Source organism: Chenopodium album, chromosome 23 (assembly GCF_948465745.1).
Source record: "Chenopodium album chromosome 23, dcCheAlbu1.1, whole genome shotgun sequence".
Classification (NCBI taxonomy): Eukaryota; Viridiplantae; Streptophyta; class Magnoliopsida; order Caryophyllales; family Amaranthaceae; genus Chenopodium; species Chenopodium album.
In genome coordinates, this window is record NC_137856.1 from 21,554,046 (window position 1) to 21,578,324 (window position 24,279).

A 24,279-nucleotide genomic window follows, 5' to 3' on the forward strand; every position below is an offset into this window, starting at 1 on the left:
GCCATAAATGTCACTCATCAATTACATTTGATTTTATACAAGTTCATTTGCATTGATTAGCTTTAGCTTTAGTTCTTACCATAAACCCCGCACTTGACTTCGGAGTAGCTTAACATTAGACAATAGACATTCAATTTCCATTCCTTTGGGTTCGACCTCGACTTACTACTATACTCCAATAGGGGTTTGTTGAGTTATAAATATTGTTTGATTGGGTGGGGAGGTAGCGCAACGACCTACCGTTTCTTCTCCCATCAATTACCCATGAAACAACTTGTACCATACTAAACTCAAATAACAAAACTAGAACAAAACCCATCATATGGGTACATACTACATTCAAACCCACTATAGGGGTATTTACTGCCTTGAAAAAGTATAGTTTTATTAAATTCAATTACAAAAACATACACAAACTAAAGAGAATGGGTTCCGGCCTAAAAAATAGTTATTTTTTAATTACTTGATTTCATGTTTTTTTTTTATTTTTTTTATTTTTTTATTAACAATATCAATAGGGTGATCAAAGGTGTGTCATAAAATTTTGTAATCATATAACTATGTGAAGATTCTAATGTAGTTTAATGACTTTAGACTACCACAATTTTTAAAAATGGACGGTTGAGATGATTTTTTTTTATTTATTTTTAATTAGAAATTTTACTTAAAAATTATTTTTTTTAATTATAATATACATATTTTTTATTTCTAGAAATTCAAAAATATTCAAAAACTAATTTCCAGAAGATAAAAATATATTTAAAATTTATTTTAATTAATATTAGTAATTAAAAATAAATCAAAAAACAAATAATCTCAGTCGTCCATTTTAAAAATTGTGGTAGTTAAAAGTCATAAGACTACATTAAATTAGAATTATGTTATAACTACATTAAATTGTGGAACCTACATGCCGAGTATTCTAGTTGGAATTATTAGAGTGGTAGTGCTACTTAAACTTATGACAACTTTGTGGTAGTTCTTTTTTAAAAAAAATAAATAAAATAAAATAAAAATGTAAAAAAAAAATTAATAGATAGTTGTTTCCAAAACACGCACTTTAATTGGTAGCTCTTGATAAAATTTTCTCATATATATATTATACATTTATGATTATTTATGATTATTATAATAATCAAATGGTTACGTTGAATAAGATTAGCAGCAATACAATATTTTTAAAAGTTAAAGGGAAAAGAATTTGTCGTAGAGCGTTGCTAAAGGAGGTCCGCGCTCTGCCTAGGTACGAGTAGAGCTGTCAATTCAAGTAGACAGATCGGGTTTAGGTTGGGTAAGTATAGGTCGAGTCAACTCGGGTCGGGTCCATTTGGGTTATGTCGTAACCTATGCGGGTTGGGTTTAGGTTAGGTCATGCTTGCGTCGGGTCACACATCTTATCGGGTTTAGATCAAGTTTAGGTCGGGTTTATAACATGTAGGGTTACATTCGGGTCGGGTGAATGATAGGTCGTGTTTAATTCGGGTTTTCATGGGTTAAAACGAGTTAGAGGCATTCTCAAGTTCGAGTCGAGTTCAGTTCCAGTCAATAATTTGCGGGTTATAATCAGGTCAGGTCATTCTCAGGTTTGAGTCGGGTTTGGTTCAAGTCAATAGTTTGCGGGTTATAATCAAGTCGGTTCATTCTCGAGTTCAAATCGGGTTTCATTCAAGTCAATAATTTGCGGGTTATAATCTTTGTAATTCTAATAAGCAATAAAACAGAAATTACTTATCTCTTGATGCGTGAACCAACTGACAATAGCCTCATCATGGAGAACCACTGACCTAAAAGACGATTCTGCGCTACCTCCCGGTGCAGTAGACTAGAAGCGGTCGCCCTCCAGAATAAGCACGGCGCCGGAGTTTATGTGTACTCACAAACCCGACTGGAATTCAGTTTGCCTAAAAAACAAAACGGAAAGAACTTGTGTTTAGAACATTTTAGAGAAGAGAGACGACTGTAAATGTTGTGTGTTTTGGCTGGGAAAACCACCGAGTATTTATAGGCAGAAGAGGGTAAACGGGTAGCATAAAACGCGAGAAGATCTTAGCGAAAAAACTAACCAGATGAATTTGATCAGTCAAGAGCAATAAACAAGGGAGTGAATTAGTCAGCTACAATCAAGGGATTAATGGCTGATTAATTCTCGCAACAGTCAGAAAATCCCAACAGTCAAAAACGAATACTCGGGAATATTCTGTCAATAAGAAAAAAGGAAATAAAATTTCTCCAAAAAGATAACAAGGACCCACGCCCGCACATCGCATTCCCCGAGGCCCGACCCAGCTCGACGCGCGCGCGCGTGTGTGGAGTAACACACACCTCCCACTCACCCAACTAAGTAGTGTTAAAGCACTACAATATATAAACAAGGAAAAACCTCATTCCCCAACCAATGTGGGACTCTCTCTCTCTCTCTCTCTCTCTCTCTCTCTCTCTGTGTGTGTGTTTTTCCCCAACTCTCTTGTTTTATATCAAGAACTTCCAACAATCTTTTAGTGGACTGACTTGGTTTCCCTACATCCAAGACAAATTACTTTAATCAATATTAACATAGAGTAGTTTCAGCCTTACAAAGTTAAGGCTTCACAAGTAGATTAGAATATATATATGTAGCATATATTTTCATTTAGCTAGTCAATATCTATAATAATAAAGATGTATAAAATAATAAGTCGAGTTGAGTCAATAACAAGACGAATTGATTTCGGGTCAGGTCAATAACAAGTTGGGTTGAATTTGGGTCGGGTCAATAACAAGTCGTGTTGATTTCGAGTCGAGTTTATTATAGATCGGTTGAATTTCGAGTTGGGTTAGTAACAGGTCGGGTTGAATTTAGGTTGGATTAGTAACAGGTCGGGTTAAATTAAGGTTTTGACAGATTAAAACGGGGTCAATTTCGGTTCAGGTTGGGTTTGGTTCAGGTCAATAATTTACGGGTTATATTCAGGTCGGGTCATCTCCAAGTCGTTTCATGTTCGAGTTCGGGTCTAGGGTTGGTTTCAGGTCGGGTTCGGGTCACCATTTTCCCGGGTTAAGAGGGGTCCGTTAATAATCGGGTTCGGGTCGTTATTCGGGTTGGGTTAGCTTTTGACAACTCTAGGTATGAGAGGCTCGTGACATTGCTTCTCCAAAAAAAGGTAAGAAAAGAAGACGACAATGTATCTTACTCTGCCTTTTCCCTTAGTCAGGCCACCATATACAACACACCAACACCATTACCACCATCACTTTAGCGGTTGTTGATGAGCTTGCAAGCTGAAGAAAAGATAAGAGCTATTAAAAAAAAATTATGTTGAGAAAATGAACATGAAAGACCATATTCTTTTCTATCTTGTGATGTATTTGCTTTTCTTGTACTCATTGCATTATAGTCTTTGCATTTCAGTACTAATGAGTATAAATTATACGTGTTTCTTTGATAAATTATACAAATTCTTTACTTAATGTTAATGTACTGTAGTCCATATTCTTCTCTGTTCCGAAAAACTTCCCACCACAGCAGATTGGTTCTTATTACCAATTCGATTTGCAAATGAATCATAGTATTTCTTTTCGTTAAAACTTTCTAATATTCTCACTTGTGTTCCGATTTTAGAATCTATTATCATTTGTCCATCTGTATCTTCACTGCCTGTTGCAAGGACTTTGATCGGCTTAACTTGGAAGCTCGAGTTTATAAATGGATAAAAATCAGCCAAGATTACAGCACCAAGGATCTCCCCCATAAACATGCCCTGCATTAATTTATATTATTACTTTCACTTTCATATGGTATAATGTTCATGTTTTTATAAGATTAAAAGTAACAAAAGTTCATAGAATTTTAACAATTTTAGCTGACTTACCACATGTTGATATTGATATTGTTTTTGTAAGCTAAGCAGCTTCGACACAAGCCTGTGTGTAAACCGTGCTTCTGGGGTGTCCTTTGCCCGAGAAAGCCTATTTAGGAATGAAGGAATCGAGCTAACCTGTCGTTGAGCTCCCAACGGAATCAATGTTATAGGAAGTTTGGATTCAATCACCATGTTTGCCGACAAAGGGTCAAGAAACATATTGAATTCAGCATATTTGTTTGATGGCATGGTAAACAGGTTCCCTTTGCCCGAAGTACCATTAATATTTATGTGTCCTCCTAAAACAAACACATCCTGAGATGTAAACGTATTATCAGTGCATGTTAAACAAGGTATAATGGAAGAAGAAAAAATTCTATTTACCAACCTGAATTTTAGACACTGCATTTTTATCTGAAGAGAGTATTTTTGATAAGGTTGTCAACGGTCCATTTGTTAATACTGTTATCTTTCTCCTTTGACTGATTGTATTTGTAACATTCTCCCATATCTCTAGTGCTAGAGGTTGCCGCAGTTCAGGATGATCGGTATCACGTGGAGCTCCAAATTTTACAGAGTTTTCTGCACTGTACCTGAAACCAACAATGTTAGTGTAACTTTTGACAATCTATAGAGGTATCATGTATATATAATTCATATAACAAATCTACATTTATGCAAAGGATAAGGCATAGAATGAATTTAACCTTCTTGGACTGCGCGGTAAATCTCTTGCAAGTCCATATAGGGTGTCAGAGTCCAAAAATCCACCACTCCCATGAGGGATTGCTTTCACATATTTGCAGTCTCCAACGGCAGAGTTCACAGTATCTGACTGGTTTCTTGCAAAAGAATCTCCTAGACCTACCTTAATGTCATCTCGGCCCATCATATGCAATACGTCGTATACAACATCTATGGTTGCAGCATTTGCCCACCCTGTTGGAGTTACAAATATTGCCTGGTTCCGAAAAATTTGCATCAGATGGCAATTGAGGAAAATTAAATTCATTCTTAGAAAATTAAACTCTACAAAATCAAAGAGATCTAACGTACTCGGAGATCGAGTACTTCAACTGGCACTTTAAGTAGGTAGAAAAGAGCAAGGAAGTCTCCTGGACTCATATCCATGTCAAAAATGACAGGCTTTCCGAGCTTTTTAGCTCTGAAGTCTGGTGTATAAAACACTTCCTTGTAATGAGGAAATTGTGTTGTAAGGTTGAATCTTCCAGATTGTTTAGGTCGATTCAAAACCTGCATATAAGAATGCATAATAATTTAATTGACTTGTTTTTTTCATTTAACAAATTTGAATAATAACATTCCCTAAGTAGATACTCACATCCAAGAAGTTTATGAAGAACTCTCTGTCAAGAGGACTACTAGGATCCTTATTTTGTTTAGCTCTTGTGGCAACAAGAACTCGTACACCGCCATGCTCTACCTCCTCAGTATAGCCATCCTACAAAATACACATTTTTTAGGATGATCATACATTCGTATAAAAATAATATGAAAAATCCTATGCAAATAAATAAGCATCATGAAAACTAAAACTTGAAGCATGAACATAGATGTTTTGAAATTCACCTTGCATCTTCCTTTATTATTCTCAACTATACAAAAAGGATCTCGGAGTGACTTTTGTACATGACCGCTATGCACCCCATGTTTCTCTAGGTGAAACTTTGGCGTCTTACGTCCATCAAAAAATGGATTTGATCCATCTAATACCCCATAAGGCTTGTTTGAAGTACGGACAGTTATGTTCATGTACTCCATTTCGGCGTATTCATTTTCACCATTTGGGTTATTTGGAGTACTCATGATCGAGACTGCTACACCGGCCATGAAAGAGTCCCACATAAAATAGCTCTGCAAATTAAAACAGTCGTATACTACCTTAGCATACATCATAGAATCCATCTAACATACAAGAAATCTCACCAATAAATGTGGGAACATACTGAGTAAAATTGGTCATTAAACCAGGTATCGCGTTGAAATTTCAAAGACTTAAAGCAATATTGAGCCTCATAGGTCTTCTGATTCAACTCGAATGCTTCAAAGAATTGTTTTGTTATGGGAATTGTGTTTGTAGCATCTAATGGCACAAGTGTAATCGGAATTCCTGAGTGAACCACCTATTATAAAAAATAAAAACAAACCAATGTATATACATGTCTTAGCACATGAATAATATACTTTTGCCAATGTCTCATTATTAGATTGTCAAAGATTGATCAAATCAACCTGGTACGCGGCGAATGGATCTCCAAACATGTTAAACTCTGCATAAGGGTTACTCGTATAATCAGTGTACATGTTACCATGATCACCACACTGCTCGGGCTTACACGAGGCGGTAGCATTTTTGGGGCAACAACCTGTTGGATTCTTTGATCTCACACCTCCACCCATTATATATATGTGTTCAACATTCTTCTTTAGCAGGGGATTACTCATAAGAAAAAGGGCAAAATTTGTGTGTACCCCAATAAGAAATACAGTAGTTGGACCTTTTGATATGACATCGATCATCACTTCTTGTGATGTAGGTTGATGAAGAGGCAAATATCTTCTTCTTCCCTAATTCCATATTGAAAACTTAATTTCATTAGCTAAAATCCTTGAAAAATAATTTTTACTTGTGCGTATGTGAAGATGTACACGATCAAAGAGGAACTACATTAGTTAGAGTCGGCCTTATAAATGCCAAATAAGTTGAACTTTCCACGACACAGGAATTGAAGTAATACTTCCTCTATTCTAAATTAAATGGCATACGTGGTATTAGTTTTTCGGCTATTTCACCAAATTTCACTTAGTACTTACAAAATTTACCAAATGTAATCAAGGTTTTTCAAAATTCACCAAATGTCATCGAGCTTATAAAAAATTCGCCAAATGCCATTAATAATAACTAAAGGCCGTTAACTTTGTTAGTGTTTAAGGATTAAATCATGACACGTGTCATGATAAGATTGGTTTATTTTAATTATTTATTTCAATTAATGAAAATAATACTTTTTCCTTGATTTTCATGGCAAAAATTGATCGGCTATAGTTTTGGGGGGTCATTTTGACCGATATATATCAATATGGATTTGCTCATTTTGACCCTTTATGACTACAAATTAAGCTCGGAATTGACAAAAAAATAACGTAAATGCTCCGTTTTGTGTTTTGAAAAATATTTCGATTAGCGTGTTATTTTTAACCATCAAAATTGATTGGGTAAGGTTTTGGGGGTCATTTTGGCTCTTTATAGGTACAAATTAAGCTCAAAAATTGGCAAAAAAACGTAAATGCTCTGTTTTACATGTCCAAAAATATTTCGATTAGCGTGTCATTATTTTTTAACCACGAAAATTGATTGGGTAAGATTTAGGGGGTCATTGTAGACCCTTTATGGGTTCAATTTAAGCTCGGAATTGACAAAAAATAACACATATACCCCGTTTTGTATGTCAAGATCGTAATTTTTTTCGGGAAAAAATGCGATGCGAAACGGGGTATATAAGTTATTTTGTTGCCTATTTCGAGTTTAATTTGTACCCATAAAGGGTCAAAAGACCCCAAAACCTTACCCAAACAATATTCGTCACGAAAATAAAAATAAAAAGTGTTATTTTTATTCATTAAAATATATAATTATTGTGTATTAATTTTAAAAAGTAATGGCATTTGGTGAAATAACAAAGTAATGGCATTTGGTGAAATAAGAATTGCATTAACGGAAAACTAACGTTCATATGCTATTAGTGGCACGATGTGTCATTGTATTGTTTGTCAGTGACATTTGGTGAATTTTGAAAGCCTTGATGGCATTTGGTGAATTTTGTAAGTACTCAGTGACATTTGGTGAAATAGCCGTTATTTTTTTATTTATCACATGTGCAATCACAAAAGTTCATTGTACTAAAATGCAATCACATGTGCAAAAACTAAAATTTAATTATTCAAATACACATTATTGAAAAAGAACATGTTTATAAATTTCCTCCATTTTTTAAAATAATAGGCTCCGTTCACTTCCCCTTGTTTTTATTGAACTAAAATTATTTTTACTAAACTGAAATTATTTTTGCAGAACTTATATTGTTTTTACTGAACAGAAATTAGCTTTAGTGAATTGAAATTATATTTACAGATTTTGTATTATTTTTCTTTTTAATAGTTACTGAATTTTACTAAACTTAACTTATTTTTACTGAACTAAAATTATTTTCACTGAACTGCATTTATTTTTACGGAATTGACCTTAACTTTAATGAACTGAAATTATTTTTACTTAATATCATATTTTTTGAGGTGAAGTAAACAGGGCCTTATACATAGTAATTAGCAAATGCGACTGTTTTTTAAAATGTTACACTTCTATTTTTGAGAAACTTTGCTATTTTAAAAGCATACTCCCTCCGCCCACTATCATGCAATAAATGATTATTTTATATATCACAAATAAAAACCCTCTATAGCACATATTAGTGGGCGGAGGAAGTATATATACCCCGTATCTCTCTTTCCATGGTCACCACTCAAAACAAGTACTGTGTGTTATTTTTTTCTTCTTACATCCCTCAATTTTTAATAAAATATTAACATCACTTCCTTTTTTTATAATTTGTTTTTACCCTAACTATTCCACTGAACTAAAAATAAATTATATTCAATAAAAATAATTTTAGATCAGTAAAATTAATTTGTAAACAGTAAATATAAGTTCAACTCAGCAAAAATAATTTTAGTTCAGCAAAAATCAGTAAACTTAAAGAAGAAATAATAGAAAATCAGTTAAAATAATTTCAGTTCAGTAAAAATAATTTCGGTTCATTAAAATTAATTTACTTGCAGTTAAAATAATTTACGTTAAGCATAAATAATTTTAGTTCAGTAAAAATAATTTAAGTTCAGCAAAAATAAGGTAAAGTGAACGATATCTTACTCTTTTTATATTAAAGTAAAATTCACATCAAATTATGTGGTTGTTAAAGTGTAATACAAGAACTTAGTTAAAAAAAAATATATAAAAAAAAATAAAAAAATAAGTAATTTATTTTAATGTATTCACCTGGGGAAGAAATGATTTACGAAGACCAAAATTTGTGTCAATGTCCAATCGTCCACCTTGACCAATAGGAATGGCTTGCCTATATCGACAATATCCTGCTGTTGTCATGCCCTGCATGTTTATCAAGAGATTTAGGCAAGAATTTGGAAATCTTACAAAAATTTGCTACGTTATATTCCAATTTCAGACTTAAGGTCTGTTCTGATTAACTGAACTAAGGGCCTGTTCATATTTACTGAATTGAGCTGAACTGAACTGAACTGAACTGAACTGAACTGATTGGAACTGAGCTGAACTGAACTGATTGGAACTGAATTGAGCTGAAATGAATATTTTATGTGAGAGGGAAATTAAGAGCTGAACTGAACTGAACTGAATTGAACTAATTGGCACTGAACTGAACTGAACTGAACTGATTGGAGCTGAACTGAACTGAACTGAACTGAAATTAAGTAAATGTGAACAGGCCCTAAACTGAATTTATTGAATCTGAATTGAACTAAACTAAACTAAATATTTTATAAGAGAAGGAAATTAAGAACATTGTTTTTTGTTTTCAGTTTCCAGTTTTTTTTTTGAAAATAAAAAACCAAAAATAGGAAACAAGAAAAAGGTGTATCCACTTTTCTGTTGTCAGTTTTCATTTTTATCATGGTTTTAATACTTTGACTAATTTTTGATTCATTATGTGACATATATCATATGATTTTAAAAACAAAAAACCAAAAAACAGAAAACCACAGTGATGCCAAACGAACCCTTAATTTATTAGAGCTGAATTGAACTGAAAATAATCTGAAGAAAACAGGCCCTTACTAATATCTATTAAGGCCTCGTTCACTTCACCTTATTTTTGCTGAACTGAAATTATTTTTATCAAAACAAAATTATATTTGCTAAACTTAAATTATTTTTACTGAACTTAAATTAATTTTACTGAACTGAAATTATTTTTGCTGAAATGAAATTATTTTTACTGATTTTCTATTAAAATTCTTCTTTAACAAAACTGAATTTTACTGAACTGGACTTATTTTACTGAATTGAAATTATTTTTACTGAACTGAAATTAATTTACTAAATTAAACTTATTTTTACTAAAGTGAAATACACATTTGCCTGTCACCAAATTTTTTTTTTTAATTTCACCATCATTTATCATTTTCACTTTTTACCTTGTTCACATGCAATACTTATTTAAATTTGACACTTTTATAAAGGATTTGACCATTACTAATACGAAGTATATATAAAAATCAATAAATGTTAGCACTGCTATTATTCTACCACTTGAATTAATTTCATATATTTTCAAATCGTTAACTTTTATTTTTTTTGTTCAACACGCAAAATCAATTTTATTTATGAACAAAATTGTCTCGTTAATAAAGATTAAAATTCAAAAAAGTGTATATAATATTGTAAAACAAATACTTGTACTCTATAATAAAGTCGTGCATATATCAAGTGAAAAATAATGATCACCTGTTCGATGATAGGAAGGTATCCACCAACATCAGGGAAAATTGTACCATGTTCTGAAATTCCACCCTCACCTCCAACTCCAACAGGAATGTCGTCACGACCCATCATAAATAATAAGTCGTATATTTGATTTACAGCATGACCAGCATTCGTCCATGAGTTTGTATTGATTGTGACTGCCTACATTTTATTACAAATTTCCTCGTCAATACCATTCACTAAGTCAGCTTTCAGTGTTAATTCGGATCTTGAGTCGAGTTTGATCGAGTCATCCTTATTTTGTAATAAAGTTATGCTAAATTATTGTGTTATAGTTATACTAATGATCAGAATTAGGTGAATACATTAAAATAAATTACTCAAAATAAATGTTACTAATGATCATTTCGTTTAAGGGGAGGAATGTTACGTACGTAACAATGATTAAATTATTCTACATAGTATATACATATGGTAAAGAGAGAGATACGTAGAAAGAGGTTTATAGGTGGACGCCATCTATTTTTTGGTCAAACTGTCTCACGTGATGGGGGTCACATGCTAATTGTTCCACTGTAAGCTTATATAATACCATTGAATATTTAGTGGTACTATTTATACATAAATTTAGTACAATTGAATGCATATATAATACCACTGCTCCATTACTACTATTGAGTATATGCATATATAGTATTATCGTATGTCCAGTGATATTATTAGATTATCCAATGATACCACTCTCGTACATATATGTAATTACATAAATAACCGTTATGCATTTCCATTATTACTTTCCTGTATTAATATGCGGCTTCTCATTTGATTAAATATTTATCGGTTACATTTTGACTTTACATGTCTATCAATTCACTTGTTTAATTATTAATATCTTTCATTTAATTGAGAGATATTTAATCCCTCAAAAAAAAAAAAAAAAAAAAAAAATTGAGAGATATTTAAGCATTTGCTCACTCTTTTATACGAAGTATCTTATAAACAAGATTCTAGTTTGCTACCACTAGGCAACAATTGAAGGAGAAAGGATTTCTTTCGCTTTATCAGTTATCACTTCTTTCCTATTTTTCAATTTTTTTTTCAACTATGTTTTTAAAATTACAAAATAAGAATAAACATTATTAACAACCGTATGATTAATTAATACTTTAAATATCTTCAAGAAAAAATAATTAATAACTTTAAAGGCTAAACCATGTGCATAGTTATAACTCAATATATGGTTGGTAGCATCAGAACACACGTTGATGCCTCAATCATCTACAAATTTATTAGTTTTATCAAATTATTTTCAAAAAACATAGCAAAAGAGCAGAATGATGATGATTATAACTTATAAGCAATGAGCAAAGCTTGAAAAAAATAAATAAAAAACAAACCTTTAAGTCAAACTCTGATCTATTGAGCTTCAAGAGGTAAAGCAACGCGAACAAGTCGTCCGTATCAACATCTGTATCGACCAATATTCGACGTTCCGTAGCCGCCACCGGTTTCGGACTCACTCCGGCAGCTACAATGATCCATAGAAGTAACAATAATACCAATGAGTTATTACTTTGACACATTTTTAATTAATAGCTTGCTTGATAACTACTGTTTTACTTAAATTATCAAACTTTTTGAACAAAAAACATTAGTCATACTTGTAACAAACAAGTTACAAATGTTAGCTTGGAAATGGATGATGACAAATCTAGAAGCGTAAAGTTAGCTGTTTTATTAAGAAAATATGGTAATGGTCAAAGAATCATAAAAGCGAATAATAATAATATAAGTTGAAATCATTATTTATTGAATAGAAAAAAAGAATAATTCAAATGGTTGAAATTAAAAAAAAAAATGAGGTAATATTAGAGAATTTTCTTGTGCTTGAAATCTTTTTTGATAGTGGCGTTTAAAGAGGAAGGAGATCAGAGAATAAGAGATTAGGAGATGAAGAAATGGATTGGTACAATGTTTTTGGTTAATGAGAGGTGGTGTATATATATATATTATACAAACAATAAATATAACGACATAATTTATTATATCATGTTTCATGTTTTCCAATAAAAATACAGTACAGTGTATCCTTTGTCAAAAAAAAAAATAAAAAAAATAAAATAAAAATACAGTAAATGAATATCTCATTAGACTTATGGCGGTTCACCTTATTTTTGCTAATCTAATCTCATTCGGTCTGATTTGGTCTGATCTGATCTGGTCTGATCTAATGTCATACTTGACCAAACTTTAACCTTAAATATACGATAATCTATACAGAAAAAATATATCAAAAGGGGTCTTGTTAAATTTGTAATAATGTGTATTTTATTATTATGTGATATTCATAATTTTTTTCATTACGAAATTAAAGATATTTAGCGATAAAAAACTCCACATAAAATAACGATCTGATCTAAACTTATTTAATCTGATCTGATCTGAACTTATTCTGATCTAATCTGATCAGAACTTATTTTTTCCATGTATAGTTTATTAAATGTGGACTTTGTGGGTGTTTAATGTTTACAGGTTGTTTGAGATTGATAGTTAGGTAGGACAAAATCTCAACATATTTTTTTTTATATGGGTTTTGGATCTGTGGATTTTGAATTCACACATGTCAAAAAAAAATTATTATGTATGTACATCCGAATATACATAGAGGTAGGTGTATCTAAAAGTGGTTTATTTTGCTCATATAATTTATTTATTTTTGCTCATCTTAAATTTTGAAATGAGCCAAAATGGGTGCACCTTACAACGGGTTGTACATAAATTGTTTACAAACTAGCTCTTTGTTTCAAAATGACTGATCCATTTTTAATGTCACACAAGATTAGTCCCGTGCTATGTATAGTTTATAAAATTAAATATATTAGTATCAATCAATAACATAATACTAAAGGCGAATCTGACATGACATTTGTCATTCTCTGATAAAAAAAAAAATTACAATCTTCATGAATATAAATTTCTAATATATTAACTATTACTAAAACAGAAGTTGCTGGCGTCATCATTGCACAACTATTAACTATTACTAAAACAGAAGTTGCTGGCGTCATCATTGCACAAGTGTCGCTCTCTCAATAAAAAATTTCCCGTCTAAATGCAATGATGATGTCATCTTTTTTAATTTTTTTAATTACATTTTTGAAATCTGTAATCTTTCTCCTTTGACTGATTGTATTTGTAACATTCTCCCGTATGTCTAGTCCTAGAGGTTGCCGCAGTTCAGGATGATCGGTATCACGTGGAGCTCTAAATTTTACAGAGTTTTCTGCAGTGTACCTGAAACCAACAATGTTAGTGTAACTTTTGACAATCTATAGAGGGATCATGTATATATAATTCATATAACAAATCTACATTTATGCAAAGGATAAGGCATAGAATGAATTTAACCTTCTTGGACTGCGCGGTAGATCTCTTGCAAGTCCATATAGGGTGTCAGAGTCCAAAAATCCACCACTCCCATGAGGGATTGCTTTCACATATTTGGGTTATTTGGAGTACTCATGATCGAGACTGCTACACCGGCCATGAAAGAGTCCCACATAAAATAGCTCTGCAAATTAAAACAGTCGTATACTACCTTAGCATACATCATAGAATCCATCTAACATACAAGAAATCTCACCAATAGTTGTGGGAACATACCGAGTAAAATTGGTCATTAAACCAGGTATCGCGTTGAAACTTCAAAGACTTGAAGCAATATTGAGCCTCATAGGTCTTCTGATTCGACTCGAATGCTTCAAAGAATTGTTTTGTTATGGGAATTGTGTTTGTAGCATCTAATGGCACAAGTGTAATCGGAATTCCTGAGTGAACCACCTATTATAAAAAAATAAAAACAAACCAATGTATACATGTCTTAGCACATGAATAATATACCTTTGCCAATGTCTCAATATTAGATTGTCAAAGATTGATCAAATCAACCTGGTACGCGGCGAATGGATCTCCAAACATGTTAAACTCTGCATAAGGGTTACTCGTATAATCAGTGTACATGTTACCATGATCACCACACTGCTCGGGCTTACACGAGGCGGTAGCATTTTTGGGGCAACAACCTGTTGGATTCTTTGATCTCACACCTCCACCCATTATATATATGTGTTCAACATTCTTCTTTAGCAGGGGATTACTCATAAGAAAAAGGGCAAAATTTGTGTGTACCCCAATAAGAAATACAGTAGTTGGACCTTTTGATATGACATCGATCATCACTTCTTGTGATGTAGGTTGATGAAGAGGCAAATATCTTCTTCTTCCCTAATTCCATATTGAAAACTTAATTTCATTAGCTAAAATCCTTGAAAAATAATTTTTACTTGTGCGTATGTGAAGATGTACACGATCAAAGAGGAACTACATTAGTTAGAGTCGACCTTATAAATGCCAAATAAGTTGAACTTTCCACGACACAGGAATTGAAGTAATACTTCCTCTATTCTAAATTAAATGGCATACGTGGTATTAGTTTTTCGGCTATTTCACCAAATTTCACTTAGTACTTACAATATTTACCAAATGTAATCAAGGTTTTTCAAAATTCACCAAATGCCATCGAGCTTATAAAAAATTCGCCAAATGCCATTAATAAAACTAAAGGCCGTTAACTTTGTTAGTGTTTAAGGATTAAATCATGACACGTATCATGATAAGATTGGTTTATTTTAATTATTTATTTCAATTAATGAAAATAATACTTTTTCCTTGATTTTCCCTAATACCATATTGAAAACTTAATTATTTTTGCTGAACTAAAATTATTTTTACAAAACTTGTTTTTACTGAACAGAAATTAACTTTAGTGAATTGAAATTATTTTTACTAAATTAAAATTATATTTACTGATTTTTTATTATATTTCTTTTTAATAGTTACTGAATTTTACTGAACTTAACTTATTTTTTTATTGAACTAAAATTATTTTCAGTGAAATGCACTTAAGCCCCGTTCACTTCACCTTATTGTTGATGAACTGAAATTATTTCTACTGAAACAAGAATATATTTGCTGAACTTAAATTATTTTTACTTAACTTAGATTAATTTTACTGAACTAAAATTATTTTTGCTGAATTGGAGTTATTTTTACTAATTTTCTATATAATTCTTCTTTAAGATAACAGAATTTTACTGAACTAAACTTATTTTTACTGAACTGAAATTGTTTTTACTGAACCCGAATTATTCTACTGAACTGAACTTATTTTTACTGAACTTAACTTATTTTACTTAATATTATTTTCTAAAGGTGAAGTGAATAGGGTCTTATTTTTACTGAATTGGACTTATTTTTAATGAACGTAAATTATTTTCACTGAAAAGAAATTATTTTTACTGAATTGAACTTATTTTTAATGAACTGAAATTATTTTTACTTAATATTATATTTTTTAAGGTGAAGCAAAAAGGACCTTATACGGAGTAAATAGCAAATGAGACGGTTTTTTTTAAAGTATTACACTTCTATTTTTGAGAAACTTTCCTATTTTAATATTATACTCCCTTCGCCCTCTATTATGTGCAATAAATGAATATTTTATATATCACAAATAATAACTCTCTGTTGCACATAATAGTGGGCAGAGAAAGTAGTGGGCAGAGGAAGTATATATACCCCATATCTCTCTTTCCATGGTCACCACTCAAAACAAGTACTGTGTATTATTTTTTTTCTTCTTACATCCCTTATCAATAGGATATTAACATCACTCCTTTTTTATAATTGCTTTTTACCCCAAATATTCTACTTAGGCCCTATTCACTTCAACTAAAAATAAATACTCCATCTGTCCCACTTTACTTGCAACATTTTGACTGGACACGCTTGCCGATACACATGTTTGACCGTTGATATATTTTATTATATTAAGAAACTATACTTAAAATAGACCCATCAACATCTTACATGATTACATTGTCTTTCATATAATAGTTAAAAAAGATTGTTAAAAAGAGATGTGTGAATAGTGTAAAAAGCCAATCCGTTGCGAATTATTTGGGACGCGGGGGGGGGGGGGGAGTAATATTCAAAAAAAAAAATCAGATTAGTAAAATTAATTTCGAATCAGTAAAAATAAGTTCAACTCAGCAAAAAAAAATTTAGTTTAGTAAAAATCAGTAAATTTAAAGAAAAAATAATAGAAAATCAGTGAAAATAATTTCATTGTAGTAAAAATAATTTCATTGTAATAAAAAATAATTTCAGTTCAATAAAATATTTAAGTTCAGTTAAAATAATTTACGTTCAGCAAAAATAATTTCGGTTCAGTAAAAATAATTTCGCTTCAGCAAAAATAAGATAAAGTGAACAAAGTCTTACTCTTTTTTATATTAAAATAAAATTCACATAAAATTATATGGTGGTTAAAGTGTAATATTTGTAAAATTAAAAAAAAATTTAAAAAAAAGAAAAGAAATGAGTAATTTATTTTAATGTATTTACCTGGGGAAGAAATGATTTACGAAGACCAAAATTTGTGTCAATGTCCAATCGTCCACCTTGACCAATAGGATTAGCTTGCCTATATCGACAACTAGGTTAGTTCCCGTGCCATGCACGGTTATTTTAATTAACCCGTATTTTCTTTTGACAAATTAATTTATTTATAGCATAAAATATAAAAATTATTTAAAATATCTTGAACAAAATTGAATAAAAATGGTAAATATTGTTGCTCATTTTATATAGTTGACAAAAATAAACATCTTTTTAATTAAAAATAATTTCCTTAAATAAACTATACTTCGTAATAATTAATTATTAAAAAATAATATATTAAGTACACACCAGAAATTGATATGGGTCATTGCTCATTATATTATTATTATTATTATTTTTTAAATCTTTGTTAAGTCTTTTATTGAAGGGTATTTAAAATTGAATTTTCCTTTTGTTAAATCAAAGATTTTTTTTAAGGGAAAAATTGCATAATTATATATCACTGTATATATGTTAGGATAATCATGGTATATTTAGTAAATATTTTCTTGGTGACTATTATTGTTTCCTTAATTCTGTGAGATAATTATATTGACGGTGGGAATATATATTCATATCTTTGTCATTATTGTATCTTTGTCATATTATTTGTTTCTTTAAATAAATTTTCATTTTTTTTTAAAAAAAAAAAATATACTATGGACACACCAGGAGATGACACATGTCATGGCCGGTGTGTATTTTAGTATATAGTTATTGATATCCTGATGTTGTCATGCCCTGCATGTTAATCAAGAGATTTAGCCATTTAGGCAAGAATTTGGAAAACTTAAAAATATTTGCTACGTTAGATTCCAATTTCAGACTTAGGCCCTGTTGATTTCACCTTAAAAAAATAATATTAATAATTTCAATATAGTAAAAGTAAGTTTAGTTTAGTAAAATTAATTTCAGTTTAGTAAAAATAATTTTAATTCTGTAAAAATATGTTCAGTTAATCAAGATCCTGTTTTCTTAAAGAAGAATTATAATAGAAAAACGGTAAAAATAATTTCAGTTCAGCAAAAATAATTTCAATTCAGTAAAAATTAATTTAAGTTCAGTAAAAATAATTTAAGTTCAACAAATATAATTTTGTTTCAGTAAAAATAATTTCAATTCATCAAAAATAAGGTGATGATTAACTGAACTGAACTTATTAGAGCTGAACTAAACTAAACTGAATATTTTATGAGAGAAGGAAATTAAGAACTTAACTTAACTTAAATTAATTTATTCGAGCTGAACTGAATTGAAAATAAGTGAAGAGAACATGCCCTTACTAATATCTATTAAGCCCCGTTCACTTTCATCTTATTTTGGCTAAACTGAAATTATTTTTATTAAAACAAAATTATATTTGCTGAACTTAAATTAGTTTTACTGAACTTAAATTAATTTTACTTAACTGAAATTATTTTTACTGATTTTCTATTAAAATTCTTCTTGAAGAAAACTGAATTTTACTGAACTGAAATTATTTTTACTAAACTGAAATTAATTTGACAGAACTGAACTTATTTTTACTGAACTGAAGTACACATATCACCGAATTTTTTATTATTATTATTATTTCACTAAACATTTATCATTTTCACTTTTTAACTTATTCACATGCAATACTTATTTAAATTTGACACTTTTATGAAGGATTTGACCATTCCTAATACGAAGTATATGTAAAATCAATAAATGTTAGTACTGCTTTTATTCTACCACTTAAATTAATTTCATATATTTTCAAATCATTAACTTTTATTTTATTGTTCAACACGCAAAATCAATTTTATTTATGAACAAAATTGTCTCGTTAGTAAAGATTAAAATTCAAAAAAGTGAGAGCAATTTAAGGTACACTTAGTGTACAAAAGGAATCTTGTACACAAGTTTCCTATTGGTTGTTTGGGAATATTCCTTTTTTGTGGGCCACCTTCATTTTCATTTGAATTTCAAACTTGTTTTTTAAAATTCAACTTTTGAATTTCAAATTTATCTATCCTTTCACCAACTTAAATTAATGTTGTATATAATCCCAAAAAAAAATCAGATTTTTTGACCTCATTTTTTTCTCTCTCCTAATTTTTTTTTCTCTCTCCTAATGTTTCCCCTCTAATGTATCTGTGTAAATAACTAATGAAGAACAATGAATAAAATGTAAATAAAATATTTGATTTAACTTAACATTTCAATTTTTAGGATTCTTATGGGATGCATATGTCGTTCCGCATTTCTGAAATTATGAAACTCCCACTACAAACCCAAAACCTTTCCGCATTTCTGAGCATCAAATTCCATAAAACAACATCTTTCCGAATTTAAACAGCATCAAAATGGTATTAACAAGATCAATTTAAATATTGGCTTACTGATTCATATCTAATTCATACAAATACAAACATTTTCTCAAAGACATACATATGGCAAAACCTTGTAAATTCTTCACCGCTTGCAAGATACATACCAACAGCCGGAGTACGATTGACTTGTTCATCTCCGTTTGACCGATTATGAGAATCATGTTCATTTATATTGTTATTAACCTCGACCTTAATCTCTTCATTATTAATCTCTTCATTAATAATCGAATGGCATGCATTGTTGCTTCTTCTTCTGTTACATCGTTTGATTCGATTTGCATCTCCGATTGAGCTAATCACATCGTTTATCACTTCATTAAGATTAATGTTCAAACGAGGGGACATGTTTTTGCATTCCATTTCACTGCCACAATGTCAAACACACTACTGTTATTTATTTCAGATTCAACAAAATAAAAAAAGATACTATAAAATTATAGTTTAATTTAATATTGACAAAATGATCCTACGTATAAAAAACAGATGCTATAAAATTATTGACAGCAAATAAACCTCGATTCCATTTAACAATTGCTTCCATTAAAATGGAACCCAGAAAACTCCTTCAATTAAATAACATCCCACAAGAAACAAAACCAAAGACAACATACAAATCAATCTATTAATCTAAACGATTTACCCTTTCAATTCAATCTTTATAAAAACCTAATTTTTACCCAAAAATCATCTATTTCAAAATCAAACAATGAAAACCCTAAATTATCAAAATCATCAAACTAGGGATTTTAAACGAAATAATTCAGCAACTAACAAGATTACCAGCGAATATTTATAACTGATTGACGAAATTAATATCCACACTTGAATAATTTCTTCACAATTCTTCCCTTATTCAAATTGGATGTGTTCTTCGCCAAGAAATTTTGGGGGAAAAGATGAAATTTTGGGGGAGAAGATGGGAAATTTTGATGCTTTATTGGGAAATTAATGGTGTATTATCCATTAATTATTGCCGCCCACTGAAAATTTTGCCTCTCACCTTCCTCACAATGGCGCCTAGGCTGAAAATTTTGGCACTCATCTTTCCCTCCTCTTTTTTTAGTTTCCATTATTACATTAATGAGTTGGCGTTTTTTTATTGGTGGTGTACAAAAGAAATCTTGTACACTTAGTGTACCCCTAGCCTTTTAGCAAAAAAGTGCATATAATATTGTAAAACAAATACTTGTACTCTATAATAAAGTCGTGCGTATATCAAGTGAGTAATAATGATCACCTGTTCGATGATAGGAAGGTATCCACCAACATCAGGGAAAATTGTACCACGTTCTAAAATTCCACCCTCACCTCCAACTCCAACAGGAATATCGTCACGACCCATCATAAATAATAAGTCGTATATTTGATTTACAGCATGACCAGAATTCGTCCATGAGTTTGTATTGATTGTCACTGCCTACATTTTATTCCAAATTTTCTCGTCAATACCAATCACTAAAGTAAGCTTTCAGTGTTAATTCGGATCTTGAGTCGAGTTTGGTGAGATCGGATCGAGTCGTGACTATTTTGTAATAAAGTTTTGCTAAATTATTGTGTTATACTTATACAGATGATCAAAATTTGAATCAGGTTTTTCTTTCAAAAAAATAATAAATTGAATCAGGTTTTTTCAAGTCACATTGAAACGAAAAGTATATACTCCCTCCGAAGAATTGTAAAGGGAGGAATGTTATGTATTAGTAAATACATAATAATCTATCTATTAACTATTACTAAAACATAAACTTACTGACATCATACACCCCCTCCCCTCCTATCCTACGTGTCACTTCCACATTATAAATTTTCCCACCATTTTGTTATATGATGTCATCAATTCTTTTTTTTTTTTAAACTATCAAATTGCATAACAATGTTATAAATATGGAAACTATCAACGATGAAAAGTGACTGACTTTTGACCGTAATGCCAAAGTGAATTATAAGTGTAAAAAAATAATAAAAAAAACACTAATTATCCTAAATTCCCTCTTAATTATTGTGATGATAAGTGTAAATTAAAAACAATAAAAAAAAAAAAGCAATAAATATTCAAAGTGATTGACATTTTATTTTAATATTTATTAACTATTACTTAAACAAAACATTGCTGTTTTTTTTTAAAAAAAAAAGTTTTTTTTTTTCGTAAACAAGCTAAGTAAATTCTTTCAAGAACTTTAATCCAGAAAATCGGAGTGTAGTATGTAAATTGAATAGCAATTGTATTCCGTTATTTTAATTTAAAGATCTCTCATTCCCTCTCCTCTAACAATAATATTTAAACGTCTGCTAGAAATTTTCTAAAATATTCAAATTGTATTCCTTTCAAAAAATCTCCTTCCATTGAATTTATGACAAAACTGGAAAGATTCATTGTATATACGAGTTCTACACTATAAATTTTTTTGTTAAACCCGTGCATCATATGACATATGGGGATAATCTAGTGATAAAAATATTCTAAAAACACATGGTAGAGAGTATAAAAGAGGAGAGAGATAGGAAGATAGAGGAATTTTTAAGAGAAATATCTATTTGTACTGGACACAACTGCACAAGATATGACACTTGTACTCAATGAGTTTGGGTATAGTATTAATGGAGCTTATTCAAGTTTATCAGAATGAGAAACAAATGTTGTTTATCAAGGGGTGGCGTCGTCATTTCGCGTTGGAAAGTAAGGGCAATTCGGACATTTGATCATAATCGTTGAAGACAGACGTTAGCTCTTATTTGCGTTGACCGTTAACCCAAATTTTGTTGACCCCCTAACGCTGTTACTATGTTTACTTTCTCTCTCATCAGTAACAATTCTCTCTCCTCAGTAAATTTGGGTCTCTCCCTCCTAAGGATTATCACCTTCTTCTTGTAAGAAGTTGGATTTGAGTCGTGAAATTGGAGCTGGTAGAAACTTGATCCTGGATAATCCCCAATTGGAGCGTATTGCTGATATGGTCTTGAGTTGATTTTTGTAGCCGCAAGAACTTCAACCTGGATAATCCCCAATTGGAGCTATTGCTGGTATGGTTTCCAATTCTAAGTTTGTTATTTACAGTTAGGGTTTTAGATTCAATTTTATTTTTTGATTGAATCAATTCTTTGCAATTATTTGCTTCTACTTAGGGTTTCCGAATTCAAGTTTTTATGTTATCCGAATCATTTGTTACGAATTTATTTGGACAAATTCTTTGCAATAATGTTAACATTGCATTAGCTTGAATCAATTAATGTTATTTTTGTCGCTGATAGTTGTTGTAGTTATTGAATCAATAATCAAAACTCGTTATTGTGTTTATTTCATCTGAGTTACGTCTTGCGAATCAATAGTTGTTGTAGTAATGTTCTTGTATTCCCTGAAGTATTTGGTGTTATTAGAGGTGTGTAAAGGTGTTATGTTTATAATTGTGCAGGTATATGTGTTGTTCCATCACATTTTATAGCAATGGATATTGCACATATAAGAGAAGATTGTTCCTGTGTTGATCTTGAGTTGGTATATATTGTGACTTTTTTTGAATCTAAATTAGTTAGATTAATCATTTAATTGACATAACTGTGAAAGATTACTTGTCTGGCTGTAGGAACTTGGTCGTTTTACCAAAAGGAAAAGGCATCTTGATTTTGATCAGGTATGTTGTATGTTCACCGAGTAACTATGCATAGTTGGGAATAACAGTTTACTTAAAATGAAATTGTGTGTGAAAAAGGCTGGCAGTGTTGGGTGTGGGAAGATTGGACAATTGCATCCAGAGATGTTTAAGGTAATCTCAGATTTATACGGTTGTTTATTTGCAGATTTGTGTACGTATTTAATTAATGGTGACCTTCTACTTGTTCATAGGATAACTTCCATACTGTTGGAGGGGCATTAAAAGGTAAGGGGGAAGTTTTGAAACAATTTGCTCGTGGTAGCTCTAAGGTTTGCTTGCTACTTTGTTAATTAATGCATCATATGTATGTGCCATAGCTTCTTCTGGTTAGATCACCCGTTTGATGATGCACAGGCACCCAACTTGACATGCCGTATAGAGTCATTTGGTAGAATTTGTCAAAAGTTTGACGGAAGACGTTGGAGGTGGGTAACAGAGATGGGATTTGGTGGTTTACTGCATCTTGCCTTGTCAGGCATGCAATTACCCAGGCAATTGGCATATTGGCTGTTGACTCGTGTTGATCCAGTTAGTAAAATTTTTATATCTCCAGATGGTAAGGAATTTAGTCTGTCTCCTAATCAAGTGTATTGGGTTTTGGGAATTCCTAATGGTGGGAAGGCTGTCCCTACAAAGAAGAATATGACATCAGAGTTAAAAGATAAGGTTGAAGCAATACTGAATAAGTATGGGCAGTCGTGGGAAACAAGGTGTAATGGTTATGAGGGTAAGGTTTATACTAGTAAGGGTATATCTGTGAATCCTAGGCTGATGGAAAGACTGGAGGGTGATTGGATGGAGGGGGAGGAAGTTGAATTCAAGACTCTATTCCTATTGTTGTCCCTCCACATGGTATTATGTCCAACCCAGTCTCCTAGACTTTCAGCCGATCTTGTTCCTACGTTGACATGTGCACATGATTGCATGGATTATGACTGGTGTGGTTTGGTGGTGTCGAAGTTACTAGGCAGTGTATCATCCTTTGCGCGTAATTTTTATGCTAATGGTTATGCTGGAGGATCTGGAGGCTGCTTGTTATTCATTGTGGTAAGATATTCCTTCTGGTTAGTTATTAGCATAATTTGTCATATGAAGCTTGATTTGTATTGTGTATTAATTGTTTTAAGATTTGAACAGATTATGTACTTGGACAGGCTGAATAGGGTGCCGCTAAGATGGGGTGTATTTCCCAGGATCAAAGTCTGGAATATGTAGGAAATTGGGTCAGTTGCAAGGCTTGATCGTCACTCAATTGATGGTGACTTTGGTAAAATGGGGGTGAGTGTAGCAATGGACCATGTTGTTTGGTGTTTTTAAAGGGTTTTTATGCTCTTATGTAATTATGCTTATTATGTACGTATTTCAGTTGATTGACGTTGCATATGGAGAGAGTC

At 31.2% G+C, this 24,279-nt stretch overlaps 1 protein-coding gene and 1 pseudogene across 1 annotated transcript; both read right to left on the reverse strand.

Annotated features, from left to right (window-relative positions):
• Window positions 1–3,411: 3,411 nt before the first annotated feature.
• Window positions 3,412–11,966, reverse strand: LOC145608681 (nucleoside hydrolase 3-like). The gene is made up of 12 exons (XM_081664286.1): window positions 11,775–11,966; window positions 10,399–10,578; window positions 8,914–9,024; window positions 6,093–6,428; window positions 5,807–5,983; window positions 5,430–5,714; window positions 5,182–5,301; window positions 4,896–5,093; window positions 4,547–4,800; window positions 4,228–4,432; window positions 3,849–4,154; window positions 3,412–3,737 (listed from the first exon to the last, which is right to left on the reverse strand). The coding sequence occupies exons 1-12, from the start codon at window positions 11,958–11,960 to the stop codon at window positions 3,450–3,452; spliced, it is 2,646 nt and encodes an 881-aa protein (XP_081520412.1). The 5' UTR covers window positions 11,961–11,966; the 3' UTR covers window positions 3,412–3,449.
• Window positions 11,967–13,265: 1,299 nt separating this feature from the next.
• LOC145607122 (nucleoside hydrolase 5-like) overlaps window positions 13,266–24,279 on the reverse strand; it is a 36,815-nt pseudogene continuing 25,801 nt past the window's right edge.